General features: G+C 39.0%; 1 protein-coding gene across 1 annotated transcript in view; it reads left to right on the forward strand.

The window, feature by feature from the left end:
• Positions 1-368: 368 nt before the first annotated feature.
• TES (testin LIM domain protein) overlaps positions 369-15,181 on the forward strand; it is a 46,177-nt gene continuing 31,364 nt past the window's right edge. The window contains exon 1 of the mRNA XM_044246419.1: positions 369-561. Within this exon, the coding sequence (XP_044102354.1) occupies positions 535-561 (27 nt within the window). The 5' untranslated portion in view covers positions 369-534. The remainder of the gene's footprint in view (positions 562-15,181) is intronic.

Here is a 15,181-nt window from a genome sequence, read left to right on the forward strand (position 1 = left end):
CAAGTCTTTCTCTTTGCTCTGAAAATAAACCAAGAAGCTAAGCAGTGAGATAAGTACTCCCCAGGACACATATCTAAAGTCCCAGGCAAACACAGGTACGAGCTGCCAGAATGGAAAGGGGTCTTCCTCATCTTCAGGTGGAGGCTGGGTGGGCCTCAATTTCTTCCGGAGAGGATCTGCAGACGCTCGGTGCATCGAAAGAGACCAGGTCGGGGCTACCGGAATGCGACTCCGCCCCTCACCTTGCCGGCGACCAGCTCGGGCCGCGAAGGTGCGTGCGGCGCTCGGTGATTGGCGGCTGGTCGGCGCTGCCCCGCTGCCATTGGCTGCCTGGGCCTCTTTGTTCCCGGGTCCCCGCCGCAGGCTGGCTGCGGCGGACTGGGCGGCGGAAGTTTGACGGCGCCGGCTAGTGGCTCCGGCAGCGGCGCTGGAGTCCCCGCAGGTCCTCCCCCCGTACCCGCAGTGAAGCCGGAGGCCAGGCGATCCTGGCCGTGAGATCCTGGACGGGAGGAGGAACTCCTTTGACACGCAAACATGGACCTGGAGGCCAAAGTGAAAAAGGTAGGAGGGAGCGGGCGGCGGGCAGCAGCCGCCTCACCTGCGCGGGACGCCGCCCCCTGGCTGCGGGCGGCGGGTGGGGCGCACGGGGACCGCCGGCGCGAGCCCGCCCCGGGTCTCCGGTACCCCCGGGCCAGGTACCCGCCTCTCCCGGTAGCCGGGATGCCTGGCAGCCCGCCTAACTCCTGAGATCCGGGAGCGACGGAGAGTCGGGCGCGAGAGCGAGAACGGGCGCGGGGCATTTCTCCCCGTCTCCCCGCGTCCAACGGTTGGAGGTGTCTGAAACTTTCCTCAGTGTGTTTCAGCGGCGCCTGTGCCTCCCCAGAAGAAAAGGATGAGGGCAGGGCGAGTTCGGGCGAGATCGTGACACTTCTTCTTCCTGTCTCAGGAAGTTCAACTTTATTAAGCCTTTGTGGTTTAGGAGCACTGCGGTAACTTTGACAGCTCAGACCTCCTCCCCTCCCACCCTGGCTGCTCTGCCTCTCAAAAGTGAGCGCTGATTTAGTGCACTTCCTTCGCATTCGCGGCTGGTGATAACGTGAAAATGATTTTTTTTCTCCCCACCCCACCTTTTTTTTTTTTTTTTTTTTCCCATTCATTATTGACGTCCCACGCACTGTCTCCCTCTTAGTGCTTTATCTCTCAGAGAAAACGTTCTTCCTCTTCGGCAGCTAGCCCCAAAGGGGCAATAGTCACTAGTGGTTTAACGCCAGGAACGTTTCCCTCCTGTCTGTGCCCCTAGCCCCCGTGCTCCCTCTGCCTCCCTTTGGAGCTTCAGGACCCACAGCCCTACCTGAGCTGCTCCCTGACTACGGGAGCCTCAAGTCTCCTGGGAGAAAGGGGTGGGCACCAGACTGTGACTCAGAAGGAATGCTGATGTCACATTCCAGTATAACATTCTTTGTGAAAGGTCTTGTTCCGGGGAATTGCGCCTGTTTACTTTGCGGTAAATTTAAGCTAGCTGTCCCTTATCAAATAGAGAAGGGAGTTTTACAGAGAGAGAGAAAGGAGAAAAAAATAGAACCTAATTTTCTTCTCTTGTCCACTATGGTTGCCAATGTTGCTATTATTTCATCTGCTAAAGGCAGAGTTCTTGACTTGAGCATTAATTCTGTTTCATGCCCACAACTGGATTTTTGAAAATGTAGGCAAATGTAAAATATTAGGTTAGGAAGCTGCTGAAATATAAAAACTTGCAGTAGAAAAGTAGCTTATCACTTATGAGTAGAACTGACATTCAAAAGGGAATCTAAGGACAGGAAAACATATGTAAATTATAAGAGTAATGTATTCTTTTCTATTCCCTTTTGGTTTCTTATTCTTGACCTTTTAAATGACACAACATTTGTTAATCTTGCTTGTCACTAAGAAAGCATTTTGTTTGCTGCCTAGTTATCCTTTTGTTGCTGAAAACTGCTAATTTTTTTCAAGTGGGTAAGAGCCATTTAAGACCTGTCTAAAATTTAGGAGGTCTTGACTGTGCTTATAAATATTGATGCAAAAACTACTTTTTAAGAGTCAGCACCCTTTGGAGGAGGAAAGGATGAATAGGTGAAGCACAGATGATTTTTTAGGGCAGTAAAAATATTCTGTATGCTACCTACAATGGCAGCTACATGTCAGTATATATTTGTAAAAATGCATAGAATGGACAATACCAAGAATGAGCCCTAAAATAAACTCTGGACTTTGGGGGATAATGATGTGTCAGTGTGGTCTCATCAGTTGTAATAAAGGTACCACTTCGATGTGGGATATTGATACTGTGGTAGGATAATGTGGGAGATAGGGGGGCAGGGAGTTATATGGGAACTCCATACCTTGTGCTTAATTTTGCTGTGAACATAAAACTGCTCTGAAAAAGGAAATGCACTTAAGGGCAAGGGGTCAACATTTAAAAGTGATTTTGAAATTATTCGAGACAAAAAAGGTAATTCTGAGGGAGAAAGTCCAAAGTTAAGAATTAATGTCCTTACAAGGGAAAAATTGAGACATTATATATAAACAATTTCTTTAGTTTTAAAATGTGAATTATGATTTTTAAAATGCCCTTGATATATGATATAATTTTTCTCTTTCATCTCCCCTTTAGTTTAAAAGGTTCTCTTTTCATCCAAGATTCTTACCCTTTTCTCTAAACCTCCTTCTGTCCTTCCTCTACCCCAGAGAAAAAGGATTCTATAAATTTAAAGCTCTTACAATCCCATGACAGTAACAAATGCTTGTTTCACTACCTTGTCATCATTGCTGATTCTCAGGGCAGAGTCCTCAACCAATAATTTGGAAACTACTCAAGGACCCCAAGAAAATGTCCAATTTGACTGCTAACCATAACCCTTTCTGTGCCTTTGTAGAATCCTCGACAGGCTTGATGTTCTATGGATTTGACAAAAAGTTTCCCTGTACAAAATGTTTGGAGATTCCAGGAATAGATTTTACAGTTTTAGCCGTGATCTGAAAAAGAAACTTGCATTCCTTTTGGAAAATGTTTTCCAACATATTGGAAGAAGGAAACGTTATAAGATTTTTATCTCTGATCTATTAGCAGAGCCTTCTCACCTTATTTTGGTAGGCTAATTTTCAAGTCTCCCTTCTTTTTGGCTTGGGTATACAAGAAAGTAATAGTTTGAATGTACCTTTAAAAAAGCCAGGTTGGAAGTTGGAACAGAGACACAACCATTTATATAAAACTGTTTTGACGTCAGTTTTAAGATATGTGGCATTTTTTTTCCTTCTAAAACCCTTATACTCTTGATTTCATGATGAATTTTCCCCAGACAAATGAAAAATATTACTTTTTTTCCCATTAATATTTTGTGTAAAAAGAATTAAAGGTTGTCCTTATTCCATAACAACTTAAGCAGATGATACTATTATAGGATTCTTGGTTTATAAAAGGAGAACTTGGGTGTCTACATCATTTGCACAGATTTGGAGTAATTACCAGTTAAAACCCACCATCATAAAAACAAGAGATTTTTATAATTAAATTTTGCTATATTTTGTTTTGTTTGAAGCAAGTGAGCTGTTGCTAGGATGTGAAGCTAGTTTGGTTATACAGAGTTTTTGTTTTAATATTTTAGAGTGGAATATGACTTTTATGTCTGTGCCCTGTCTTCTGAGTTATTTGTCTAGATCTCTTCCTTATGTTTTATGTCTCTTCATTGTAATTGACTTTGTATAATAGAGGCCATGTCTGCTTGGAAAAAACAATGGCCTTTCAGAAGCAGAAACAGAGTCTCATTTTGTGGTGAATGGTAAATCATGGCCCACAGCCAGCTGTTTTCCTCTTTCCTTTCTGTGTTACTCTCCCATGAGAATCACTTTTTTCCCTTTAAAAACATACCAGAGAGAAGGAGAAGTCCCATAATTTCCCTTAGGCTGCCTGGAATTGCTGCAGAGCTTTTAAGTTTACTTCTTATTCATTTCTAGCCTCCTATCTAACCTTTGTCTTTTGATCCTTCCTAACGCCTTACATATTTTTCCCAGGACTCTCTTCTTTGTTTCTTTAATTTTATTTTAAAAAGATGAGATGCACTTCTACAATTACAGGTCACAAAAAATCCCCTTTCTCAGCATCCAAACTTGTTTTAAAAGCTCTGTCATTAGCCAGAGAAACATAGTGAAACCACGTGACTGCAGTTGGCAAGAGTACTGAACCACAAAGATTATTTCCATTAGGAATTAGAACGAGACTTTTCTCTTAGGTGGCCCTTGATTGAAGCAGAAAAGGCAAGTAAATGGTGACCTGGATGTTCAAATCTACAGTTGGATTCTCGGCTTGAAGCCATTCTTGCTGTGAGAATCATTGGCAAAGCTGGGGGTAATGGGAGGGCAAGGTACTGCCAGGTCTCTGCCTTAGAGGCAGTTACTCTGTCTCTCAGAACAAGTACAGAAGAAAGTGAAGTGGTCCTCAGCTGGGCTTTTATCTCTGCTAACCCATGGGGTGATTCATTACATTAATTGGATATGAAAAGTCACTTTCTCTAACTTGCCCTGAATATTGGTTTGAATAGAACTGTAGTAGGTTTTCTATTGATTTTGTTCCTTTATGCTCTCCTATGAAGTAGAATTGGGGTTTTATCTCTCTGCTGGCTATTACCACATACCATCACCTCACTCCTTGACTTCGCTTTCTCATCTACAATACTAAATATTACTCATCCTTCAAGACACTCCCCTCCTCCCCACCATGCCCTGTCCTCCAGGAAATCTTTCTTCTCATTCCTAGCTAGAAGCAATATCTCTTTCTTCTGAATTCGCAAAGTGTGTAATCTGTAACTCTTCGGACATTCATTCCTTTCTCCCTCAGATTATGATTTCTTCTTACCTAGATTTCAAGCTTCTTGAACAGTGAATTCCTTTTCTATTTATACTTGCATAGTTTTGTTTGCTGTCCAAAGCAATCCTATGAAGTAGATCTTAGCCTCATTTTAAGACAAAAGAAGCAGGCTTAGATAGGTTCTGGCAGTTTCAGATTAACCTAACTTGAGCCATAGTCTTCAGAACCATTCTTCTCCATCCTGTCCTCTAGCCCCTGAGTCCTCTTATATCTTTCCCTTGTTTGCTAAATATATGTTAAATGAATTACCCTAATATAAAAAAAGAAATAAGCAAAAGAGCGCATTTCATATTTTTTGTTTTAAGGAATTATTTGGAAGAAGTGGTTTCTATTCCAATAAAATTACCACCCTACTGGTTTTCTGTATTTTATTTATATTTTATCCATGTTGTATATTTACCCTTTAGTGTAAGTTGCCACAGACGTTCTTTGAACAGTCACAAAGTCTAAATAAAATAAACATATTGTGCAAAAGTCCTTCTCAAAGACTTTTACAGGCAAAGAAATTTTATAAGCTCCAATAATATTCTGGACCATAGCCTTCAGGATTCTTCCAACATTCCAGCTTTTGTTGGGAGCAACGGTAATGCTGCCTCCTGGCTACTAAATATGGTCCTTGAACAATAGCGACCCAGCATTTGGCTCTGTGCTTGGGGTTATCAGTGACAACTGGAACTGTATCGAGGCACTTATGGGTTGAGCTGTAGAAGAGTCCATCTACCTGCTGAAGCCGAGCTGATAGAAAGCTTTATCCATACATCGCTTGATAGGCTAAACCTTTCTTTCCCCCAGCAGCAAAGTGCTTAGTGTGCCACTGGACCAGCAGACCAGATACTAAAGAATAGGGGAGTTAAAAAAAAAAAAAAAAATCAGTGCTGGAAGGAGAACTGTTTTATTGTTGTTGTTGTTATCATTATTGTTTTAAATTTCCCATTCTTGATACAAGAACATCTATTAAAAAGCAATGGCAGGGCGCCTGGGTGGCTCAGTGGGTTAAGCCGCTGCCTTCGGCTCAGGTCATGATCTCAGGGTCCTGGGATCGAGTCCCGCATCGGGCTCTCTGCTCAGCAGGGGGCCTGCTTCCCTTCCTCTCTATCTGCCTGCTTCTCTGCCTGCTTGTGATCTCTGTCTGTCAAATAAATAAATAAAACCTTTAAAAAAAAAAAAAAAAGCAATGGCAAACACCAAAATGATCAACTATTTCACGAGGCTCTCCCTGAGCTCTGAAATTATACCAGCATTGTGAACATGGAATTAACCTTAAGGGCCATCAGAGAGCAACAAGGGTTACTCTGAAAGGCCTACTTAGTAGGAAGAAAATGATAAATTGACACAAGAGGACTACTTCCAGTGTTCTTTGTTCTGAGAACTATAAGTAGGAATAGAGTTTGGCCCCACGCTAATTTGAATATAAGGTTTTTTTACAAACCATATTATCACAATGTGCTCCAAAAACAGAAAATGTCAGTATATGTAAAGACCTGTCATGAATGGAGAGATCTGTAGTGTATCAGCTTTCTCACTTCCATTTATCAGTATGATGTCAGTGACATCATTTTGAGGAGTTAGTGGATCCTCGTCTACTCTAGTGTCTGTGATGTTGGCCACTTTGGTTCTCAGTTTCCATATCTATAAAAATCAACAGGGGAATCAAGTGATTTCTAAGATTTCTTCAGACCTGTGACTCTTTTTGACTTTGATAAATTACCAAGTGTAATAAGGTTCCACAGCGCTTAGAAATCACATAAGGCTATGTGTAATTTTAATAAAATAGTATAGTGTATAATGTTATGCAGTTCTGTGAATTTCATGAGGAAACCTATAAATTAAATAATTTTTAATAAATTTTAACTCTTTGCAACTTGTTTTTACTTAACTCACCTTTATAAGATTTGTAAAGTATTTGAAGACATTAAGTTTAATTATTTTATTGTAAATGTGTAGTATGAAGTTTCAAATGCATAATAAACTGCTTCATTAGGTCAGCTAATCCTAGGTGTGATATATCACTTTCCTCGGTATTTAATTACAAGAAAATGAAAAAATAATGGATTTTTTATTGTCTTTAAAAGTTCTTTCCCAAATTAAGATAATTTATTTAAAAATTATGAGTACTTCATGTGCCAAGCACTGTTCTAGACTTTGCAAGTGTAGTATGAGCAGAAAAGGTAAGGTAGCTTGTGTCACAGAATTTACACTCTTGATAGACCAAAAAAGTAAATATCAAAATAAATTATCAAAAGCACAACTGGGATTATACCCATTATATAACATAATATAATATAATATAATGTAATATAATATACTACTTACTGGTCAGCAATACACTAGAATTCTAACACAGAGAAGGGGCATTGTTTGGTAGTAATTCATAGTATTGGTTCCTGGTTTGGAAAACTTTGTAATTATGAATTCTTATTTATCTTATTGGCAAATGTAAAAAGAATGAGAAAGCAGCTTTTAAATTTTAGGATGTGAAAAAGCTCATAAATTGATAAGGCTGTAATTAGTTACATTATACCTGTAAAGTTACACAAACTAAGTCTTCTTCCTAGTTAGAAATGCCCTACAAGAGTCATTACTGGATTGTGGTTCGGGTTTTGTTTTTTGTTTTTTTTTTTTAAGATTTTATTTATTTATTTGTCAGAGAGAGAGAGAGAGAGAGAGAGAGAGCACAAGCAGGGGGAGCAGCAGGCAGAGGGAGAAGCAGGCTCCCAGCTGAGCAAGGAGCCTGATGTGGAACTCCATCCCAGGACTCTGGGATCATGACCTAAACTGAAGGCAGCTGCTTCACCAATTGAGCCAGCCAGGCATCTCTGGATTATGTTTTCTGTTTACAGTCATTACTAGTCTTTGTTTGGTAACTACTGCCATGAAACTATGATTTTTTAAAATCTGCTCATTAGATCATTAATATATAGTACCTACAGGAAATTATTTTGCTCTTTACAAGGTGGTGAGATTCAGGGAACATTATATAAATTATGAATTATGAAATCAACTTTTTCGAGGAGAGGAAAACAGACTAACCAAATTGAAAACAGGTATCAAAACTTCATAGATTTTCAGGATTTTTAAGGAAAAATAACTTGGTAACTGGTAAGTTCACACCTGCTCTTTGGGTAAATGTCCATGTATTAAAATTTGTATGCTTTTCAGTTATCCAGCCCCAGTCTTTGACTTTCCTATAAAAGGGCTCCAGTCATATTTAGAATTGTTTTCCCTGTTTTTTTCCCCCAAGTATCCAATTTACTTAACTCCCTACATAAATAATAAGGAATTAGAGAGATAAGAGTATGCATGACTATAATTTTCTAATGTAAACTCATGCTGTACCCCTAAAATGACTTCTTAATTGCTTCTCTCTTCTTTCCTTCTCAATCAACTACTATAATCACTACCCACTGTCTATGACAAAAATATTAGGAAAGAACAGAAGGTGATAGAAAAAAGAACCACAAGAAATTCACGAGGTATATTTTGAGAACATGCTGTGGAAGTACTTTGTTTCTGCCACACTGAGAAGTACATAGCTATAAAAATTAGTTGATTCCAGGTATTGCTGCTTTTATTTTGGTTATATTCTAAAAAGCAGAATATCATAGTTTAAGATTCCTAGTTTGTCTGGTCCTTGGGTAGTCTACTAAAAATGCAGGGCTTCTTGGGTTTGAGCAAGGCATGAAAGGAAGCTGTATTTGAGAAGCCAGGCACTGAGGACTGCTGACATCTCAGCTGCCACATGACAACACGTTTGCTGCTAACAAATATATCTAATCTCTGAAATGCTGGATCATTCTCAAATCACAAATGATTCAGCCTGTGTTTATTATTTGGACATTCTGACCACTGTACAAAACTGTAAAAGAAGTTTCAGGTGGTCTGTTGGATAGCTTCTTACCTAAGCAGCAAGCCTAGCAAAAAAAGAGGCCGAGAGCCCGCACAAATGCCTTGGTGCTGAGTCCATTAATAAGTCTGCAGCCACAGTGAACTTGCCCTTGCTTTGTTTGAAGATAAAGTAATAGCATGTTTTCATTGAAAAACGATCTTGCATAAGTCAGGTGGATTTTTGTTTCTTTGAGTATAACCTCTGGAAGTCTTCATAGAGCGAGTCACAAAGTAAAGGTAAAGAATATTTCTTCCTTCATGAGGTATAAGCCTACAATAAAAGTAATTGGGGGTTAAACAAAACAAAGTTACCCTCTGTTCTTCATAGAGAATATTAAAGGGCAGTTTAAAATGTAAGATTACAAAAACTCCATTGCTATCAATGTCACTTGTTGAGTGTGTATCCCCAAAATGCCATGATGTCAGCTTTGGTCGGTAAAAGAAGGCAGACAGACAAACTGAACAGATATGTAAGTTAACTGTAGTGCTGGACAGAATGAAGTAAGTGCTGTAACATAGGATTGCTCAAAATAGCTGTGGGGAGGAACCATTTTTTTTTTAAACTTTGAATCTTTCATAGGCTAGTATTTAAAAAAAAAAAAAAACTAAAAATGAATTGCTAAAAGAAAAAAGAAAGATGAGGCCAATTAAAAAATTATTAACTGCATCGTGATAAAATTACTGTCAAATTGCTAATAATCCCTCATAGCTTACTCTCAGTTTCTTTATATGTCTCACCACAGACTAATAACCAGTAGTTCACAGACTGCCGCATTTTTGAGTAGCCCTGCAATCACAGGAATACCGACAACTACTATGAAGTCTCCAAAGCAGCAGTAATTAACTTGGATGGATTTGGAAGTGTTCTATGGAGGAAACAACATTCAAATTAACTCCTATTGGGCACCTGGGTGGCTCAGTGGGTTAAGCCACTGCCTTTGGCTCAGGTCATGATCCTAGAGTCCTGGGATCCAGTCCCACATCTGGCTTCCCTTGCTCTGCAGGGAGCCTGCTTCTCCCCTTCCTCTGCCTCTCCCCCTGCTTGTGCGCCCGCTCGTGCGCTCTCCCCCCCCCCCAGTGTCAAATAAATAAATAAAATCTTAAAAAACAACAACTAACTCCTATTGGGTAAAGAGGGTTTCATTAGGCAAAGAAGGCATTGCAAGAATAAACAGCATGAACCAAGAGAAAAAAAGTCAGTGAAAAGGGAAAAGTCAGTAAACCTTTGTTATTTACTCCATTAACATATTCAGTTTGACTCTTCTAAAATAAAGCAAAGGTAGGTGATCTGCAGTAATTTCTGATTTTCCTCAGTTACAGGCTCAAATTGTGGAAGTGTGTCACTGATCTTGCTGTTAAGGATCTGTTTCTCCATCCTAACCCTGATTCTTATTTATTACACTATATCATCTCTTGAAGGAGAGGTGGAAATTTCACACTGGGGTCTAGTTCGTGTAGGCTGGGTTTGGTTCCAGGTTGTGGGTTGGGACCACTTTGACTCCATATATCTTTCATCCTCTTTAGATCATGGGATCCCTGAAGTAAAGGCTGGAGTGGTAGAGGGCATGCCCAACTGTAGGAACACACTTTAAGCCTCTGCTATTCCCCAATAGCCATGTATCCAAACTCAAGTCAAAGAGAGGAGCAGTCCATTCTAGTGACTATGAGGCTATGGCAAGGGTGTGAATTTTTTTTTATAATTTTTTAAATTAACATATAATGTATTATTAGCCCCAGTGGTACGGGTCTGTGAATCACCAGGTTTACACACTTCATAGCATGTACCTTCCCCAATGTCCATAACCCCACAACCCTCTCTCTACCCCCCTCCCCGCTGGCAACCTTCAGTTTGTTTTGTGAGATTAAGAGTCTTTTATGGTTTGTCTCCCTCCCGATCCCATATTGTTTCATTTATTCTTTTTCTACCCCAAACCCCCCACGTTACCTCTCAACTTCCTCATATCAGGGAGATCAAATGATAATTGTCTTTCTCTGATTGACTTATTTCACTAAGCATAATATGGGGTGTGAATGTTTAATACTGCTACCTGACAATGAAGAATTGGGATCATTACTTCAATCTAGCACACATGCCAGAGTGGGACTGTTGAATTTTGTGGGCTGAAGTATAATTTCCTGAAGATCTCTCATGTATCAGAGTCTATTCTGAGAAGATATTCTACACAATATCACAGACTACTGATATTTCAAAAGCTTTTGAAAAATTATAAAGGAAAATTAACCTTGCAGTATCCCTTGGTTGATTTTTAGAGGAGCCTTTTCTCATTCTAGGCATTCTTCGGTTAGGCTTTAGACTCAGACCTCTTCAAACTCACTCCACCTAAGTCATGTGATCTCTATGTAAATAAATATAGGGCTCATTTTTCTGGGGAATGGCAAGTTGCCAAAGATTTCTAAGAGGAGTTACAAATTCTGTTACTGCAACAAATTGAAAGTAGGTTTCACAAATATTCAAATGTTGCTCTGTGTTAGACTGTGCCATTGGTAGCAGAATAGAAAATTAACCCAAGAGAAATTGGGAGAAATTAAAGGTAAAGTCAGGCAAGACAGATTTTGATGGCTTAATATCCATATTGCTTTTAAGATGTCACAAGTGAAAACAATAGAGATGTTATTTGTTGGTACTTTCTCATGGACCAGATGAAGTCAACCCAGAGGACAGGATCCTCCTGAGGTCCACCATTGCCCACTCTGGTGGAGCACAGTTAGGGACTTTAGAGGCTGCAGAACAGACTTTGATGGCTCCAGACAGAGATTTGAATTCCAGTTTGATACACCCCTAGAAATTTGGACACGTTTCTTAGCTTCATTAGCTTCAGGGAGTTTATCTATAAAACATGGAAAATACTTCCTTATTGGGTAATTTTGTCATTAAACAAAGCAATGCATGTAAACAGCACAGTTAGCAAGTGCTTAATCAGTGTTATTAATGCTGTTAATGTTCCCTGATCAGTTTTGTTTAGGTAACTAGACTTTGACATCAATAAGTAAATGTTTGGAGCAGCTGAATTGCAGCAGTTATCAGCTTTAGAATCCTGGGTTCATTTCTTTGCCCTGACACTTACAAGCTGGGTGAATTTGGCAAAGTTACTTAACACTCTAAACCTTGGGATCTTGATCAGAAAATGGGTTACAATTATTGATCTCTCAGGGGTATAAGGATAACTGAAATGGACATTTTAAAGCACAAAGTATGGTGCTTGCACATAGACAATAAATAGATGAATTGTGATCACTATCAAGAAATTCAGCCCAGAAGGAAGAAAATTCTGCATAGAACTTCAAACAATTTAACAGGCACCTGAATATATCATCAAGAATTTTGTGACAACATGCAGTTTCCAAGACCCCTGTCTGTGCTATTGGACTTTGGTTTTTTGTTTTTGTTTTGTTTTGTTTTTTCTAAATGTCCCTGAATGCCAATTCTGGGCTAAAGTAGAAAATGAGAAGACTGTCTTTTTGTGCTTTTTATCCTCCCCACCCCCCTCTTTTTCTATGCCTTCTCTCCTTTGGACCCTCTTGTTCCCTCAATGACTCAGCCAATGCCTCAAGCCTCTCCCTTCATTCTCTGTTCTGCTCTCTTCCTGTATGTGTTCTGATTAGATAAGCAGTTAAGGGCAATAAGTAAAACAAGTATATAGTTACCTTCCCCACACCCTCATTCATCTGTTATAACAAGTTACTCCTAAAGAAATAATATTATAGCCCTTAGGCCTGGCAAAAATGATGACAACACTCAAGTTTTAGGACATACAGAGTATTAATAAGAGCCTCTGAAGATACAGCCATGTGTGGGATACACTTTTTAGAGTCAGCTGTTGAGATAGTGACACAAGACCAAATTAGGATTGCTTCTTATGATCTAAATTCTTTTAAGGGACTACTACAGATGCCTTTTGGAATCAGGTTTTAAAAATCCCTTTTATAGCTAATAATCGGGAGGTTTTGAGGGCTGTGTATAAAAGCACATGCCACTGCAGTGTCCTTCCATAGAGCCAGAGCTCAGCCGATCCTAACTAAGAAATCATTTCAGTAGCAATCATAACCTGTTATTATGACATTGTTATAGCCTGGATTGTCCTTCTCAAATTAACAGATTGAGGATAATGCCTTCTTTGAATAGAGTCTGCGAGGAGGTATTCTATTGGTGAACATTTCAAGCAACTTCTTTTAAGCAATAGTATAAAAGCATTTTGATAGTAGTCAGTTTGAAAAATGTTTATAAGGAACTAGTATAAACTGAACAAACAATACATTTTTAATCATTTAACTAAAATAAGTGTAGATTTTTCTAACTTATTTTTTCCCTCATGGTACTGTTAGGTTACATTAGACTTTGAATAGATAAGCAGTACAGTTAGGAACTCCTGACTATAACTACTGCCTAACTGGAATCAAGTAATTTGCATTCTGACATCACAAAGAAATGCTATAATTTTTTTTCCTTAATTCTATCATCAAATAAATTTATGTAATAGAATAAAGATTATATAAATCTTTTTTCTATTTTTAATGTACTTATTAAGGAGGACTATGGCATAGTATAAAAATAGTAAAATTTTTCTCTTAAATAGATTTCTGATTATTTCTTGCTATTCAAACTTGACATTTTATATTCCAATTTATGATTGTGTTCTAAAACACAAGCAGTATGTATATGTATATATATACTACCAAAAGTATGTATATGTGCTGAGATCAATGGAAAATAAGACTTAGAGACTAAAAATCATATTCTACCCTATCTTCTGGAAGATTGTTCCCTGCTCCTGACTGAGTAAACAGCTAACAGCTAACAAATCGAGAGGAATAAAAGTATTTATAAGGAAGGGGCAAAGTTCTGTTCACTATGCCCATTTGGGTGAAGAGACACTTAAACATTTGAAATGGAAAAAAAATAAAGATGAGTGGTAGATAAGCACACCCTATATCCCCTCCCTTTGTAATATGTCTGTCTCATCACAAATCACTTGTCTTTGGATTTAAAACCAAAACAGAAAAGAGGTTGTAGAAGACAGCTTTTTATTTTCTTTTTAAGATTTGTTTAGCTGAGAGAGCAGGGGGAGGGACAGAGGAAGCAGGGGGAGGAGGAGAGAGAGAACCTCAAGCAGACTCCACACTGAGCACAGAGCCCATTGTAGGGCTTAATCTCAGGACCCTGAGATCATGACCTGAGCCAAAACCAAGGGTCTGATGCTTAACTGACTCAACTGAGCCATCTAGGTGCCCCAAGGAAGCTTCTAAGATGGCCCCCATTTGATTCACAACCACATGAATTCATACTCTTGTGCGTTTCCCTCCTCTTGAGTGTCAGCTGAACCTGGTCAATTGCTACCAAAAAGTATAACATGGCAGAAATGATTATATGTCCCTTCCAGGATTAAAGGCCACAGCTTCTGTCTTGGGTGTTCTCATTCTTGGGTGCTTGAAAGTGGTCTTGGCCCCATTTGGGCCTTGTGATGTGACTGCATCCCTAACTGACCCCTGATTGCAATGTGGCAAGAGGCCCTGAGCCAGTTCACCTCATTAAGCCACTCCCAGATGGCTTGACCCACAGAAACTGTGAGATCATAATGTTTATTTCAGGCCCTGAGTTTTGTGGGTAATTTGTAACCAGTACAGACATTTAACATTATAAATCTAGAAATTTAGTTATTTGAAAAAAATGAAAAGTATTATTTCAATTTTTACCTCATTATATTACCCTTGGCCACTACATGGTATCTTCTATGTAATGTGTATTTAGGTTATAAATATATATATATATATATATATATATATCTCCTATATAATGTATATATAGATAATATATATATAGGTAATAGATATATAACATAGCAAATAATTTTCAGTATTAATATTAAGTCTACTAGTTTGAATAAACATCTTCCAGCTTTGAAATTTAATTTGTTCATCTGTATTTCATTGTTTTATTTATTTTATTTTTTCCAGGGGATGATATAAATATATTTTGGATTCATTGTTTCTCTTAAAACATTTTTCCTCTTGATATAACATTGGAAGAGACCTATTTTGTGTCCGGACCCTGGAGATTTTCCTTGACTTGCACCCCATTCTTCTGCAGGCCTTCCTGCATGTGTGAATAATCACCTCAGGGCCTTCAGTGTTAGTGCAGCTGGTGTGCAGACATTCAGGTTCCTTATAACCAGTCTCACATTTGTTTAGGAAGGAGGAGCTCCTGGCTAGTGAGGAATAGACAGTTTTTCAGATCAAAACCTAATGTTCTAGAGAAGTTACAGATGAGAAATATTACTTATTTAAATTATTATTTATCTTCAGACTCTCATTTTGGAGAAGAAAAAATGATGGCTTTGGAGTAAAGAGCTCAGGACTTGGAGTTATAATTGCTAAGAT

This window comes from Neovison vison, chromosome 4 (genome assembly GCF_020171115.1).
Source record: "Neovison vison isolate M4711 chromosome 4, ASM_NN_V1, whole genome shotgun sequence".
In the NCBI taxonomy this organism is placed as follows: Eukaryota; Metazoa; Chordata; class Mammalia; order Carnivora; family Mustelidae; genus Neogale; species Neogale vison.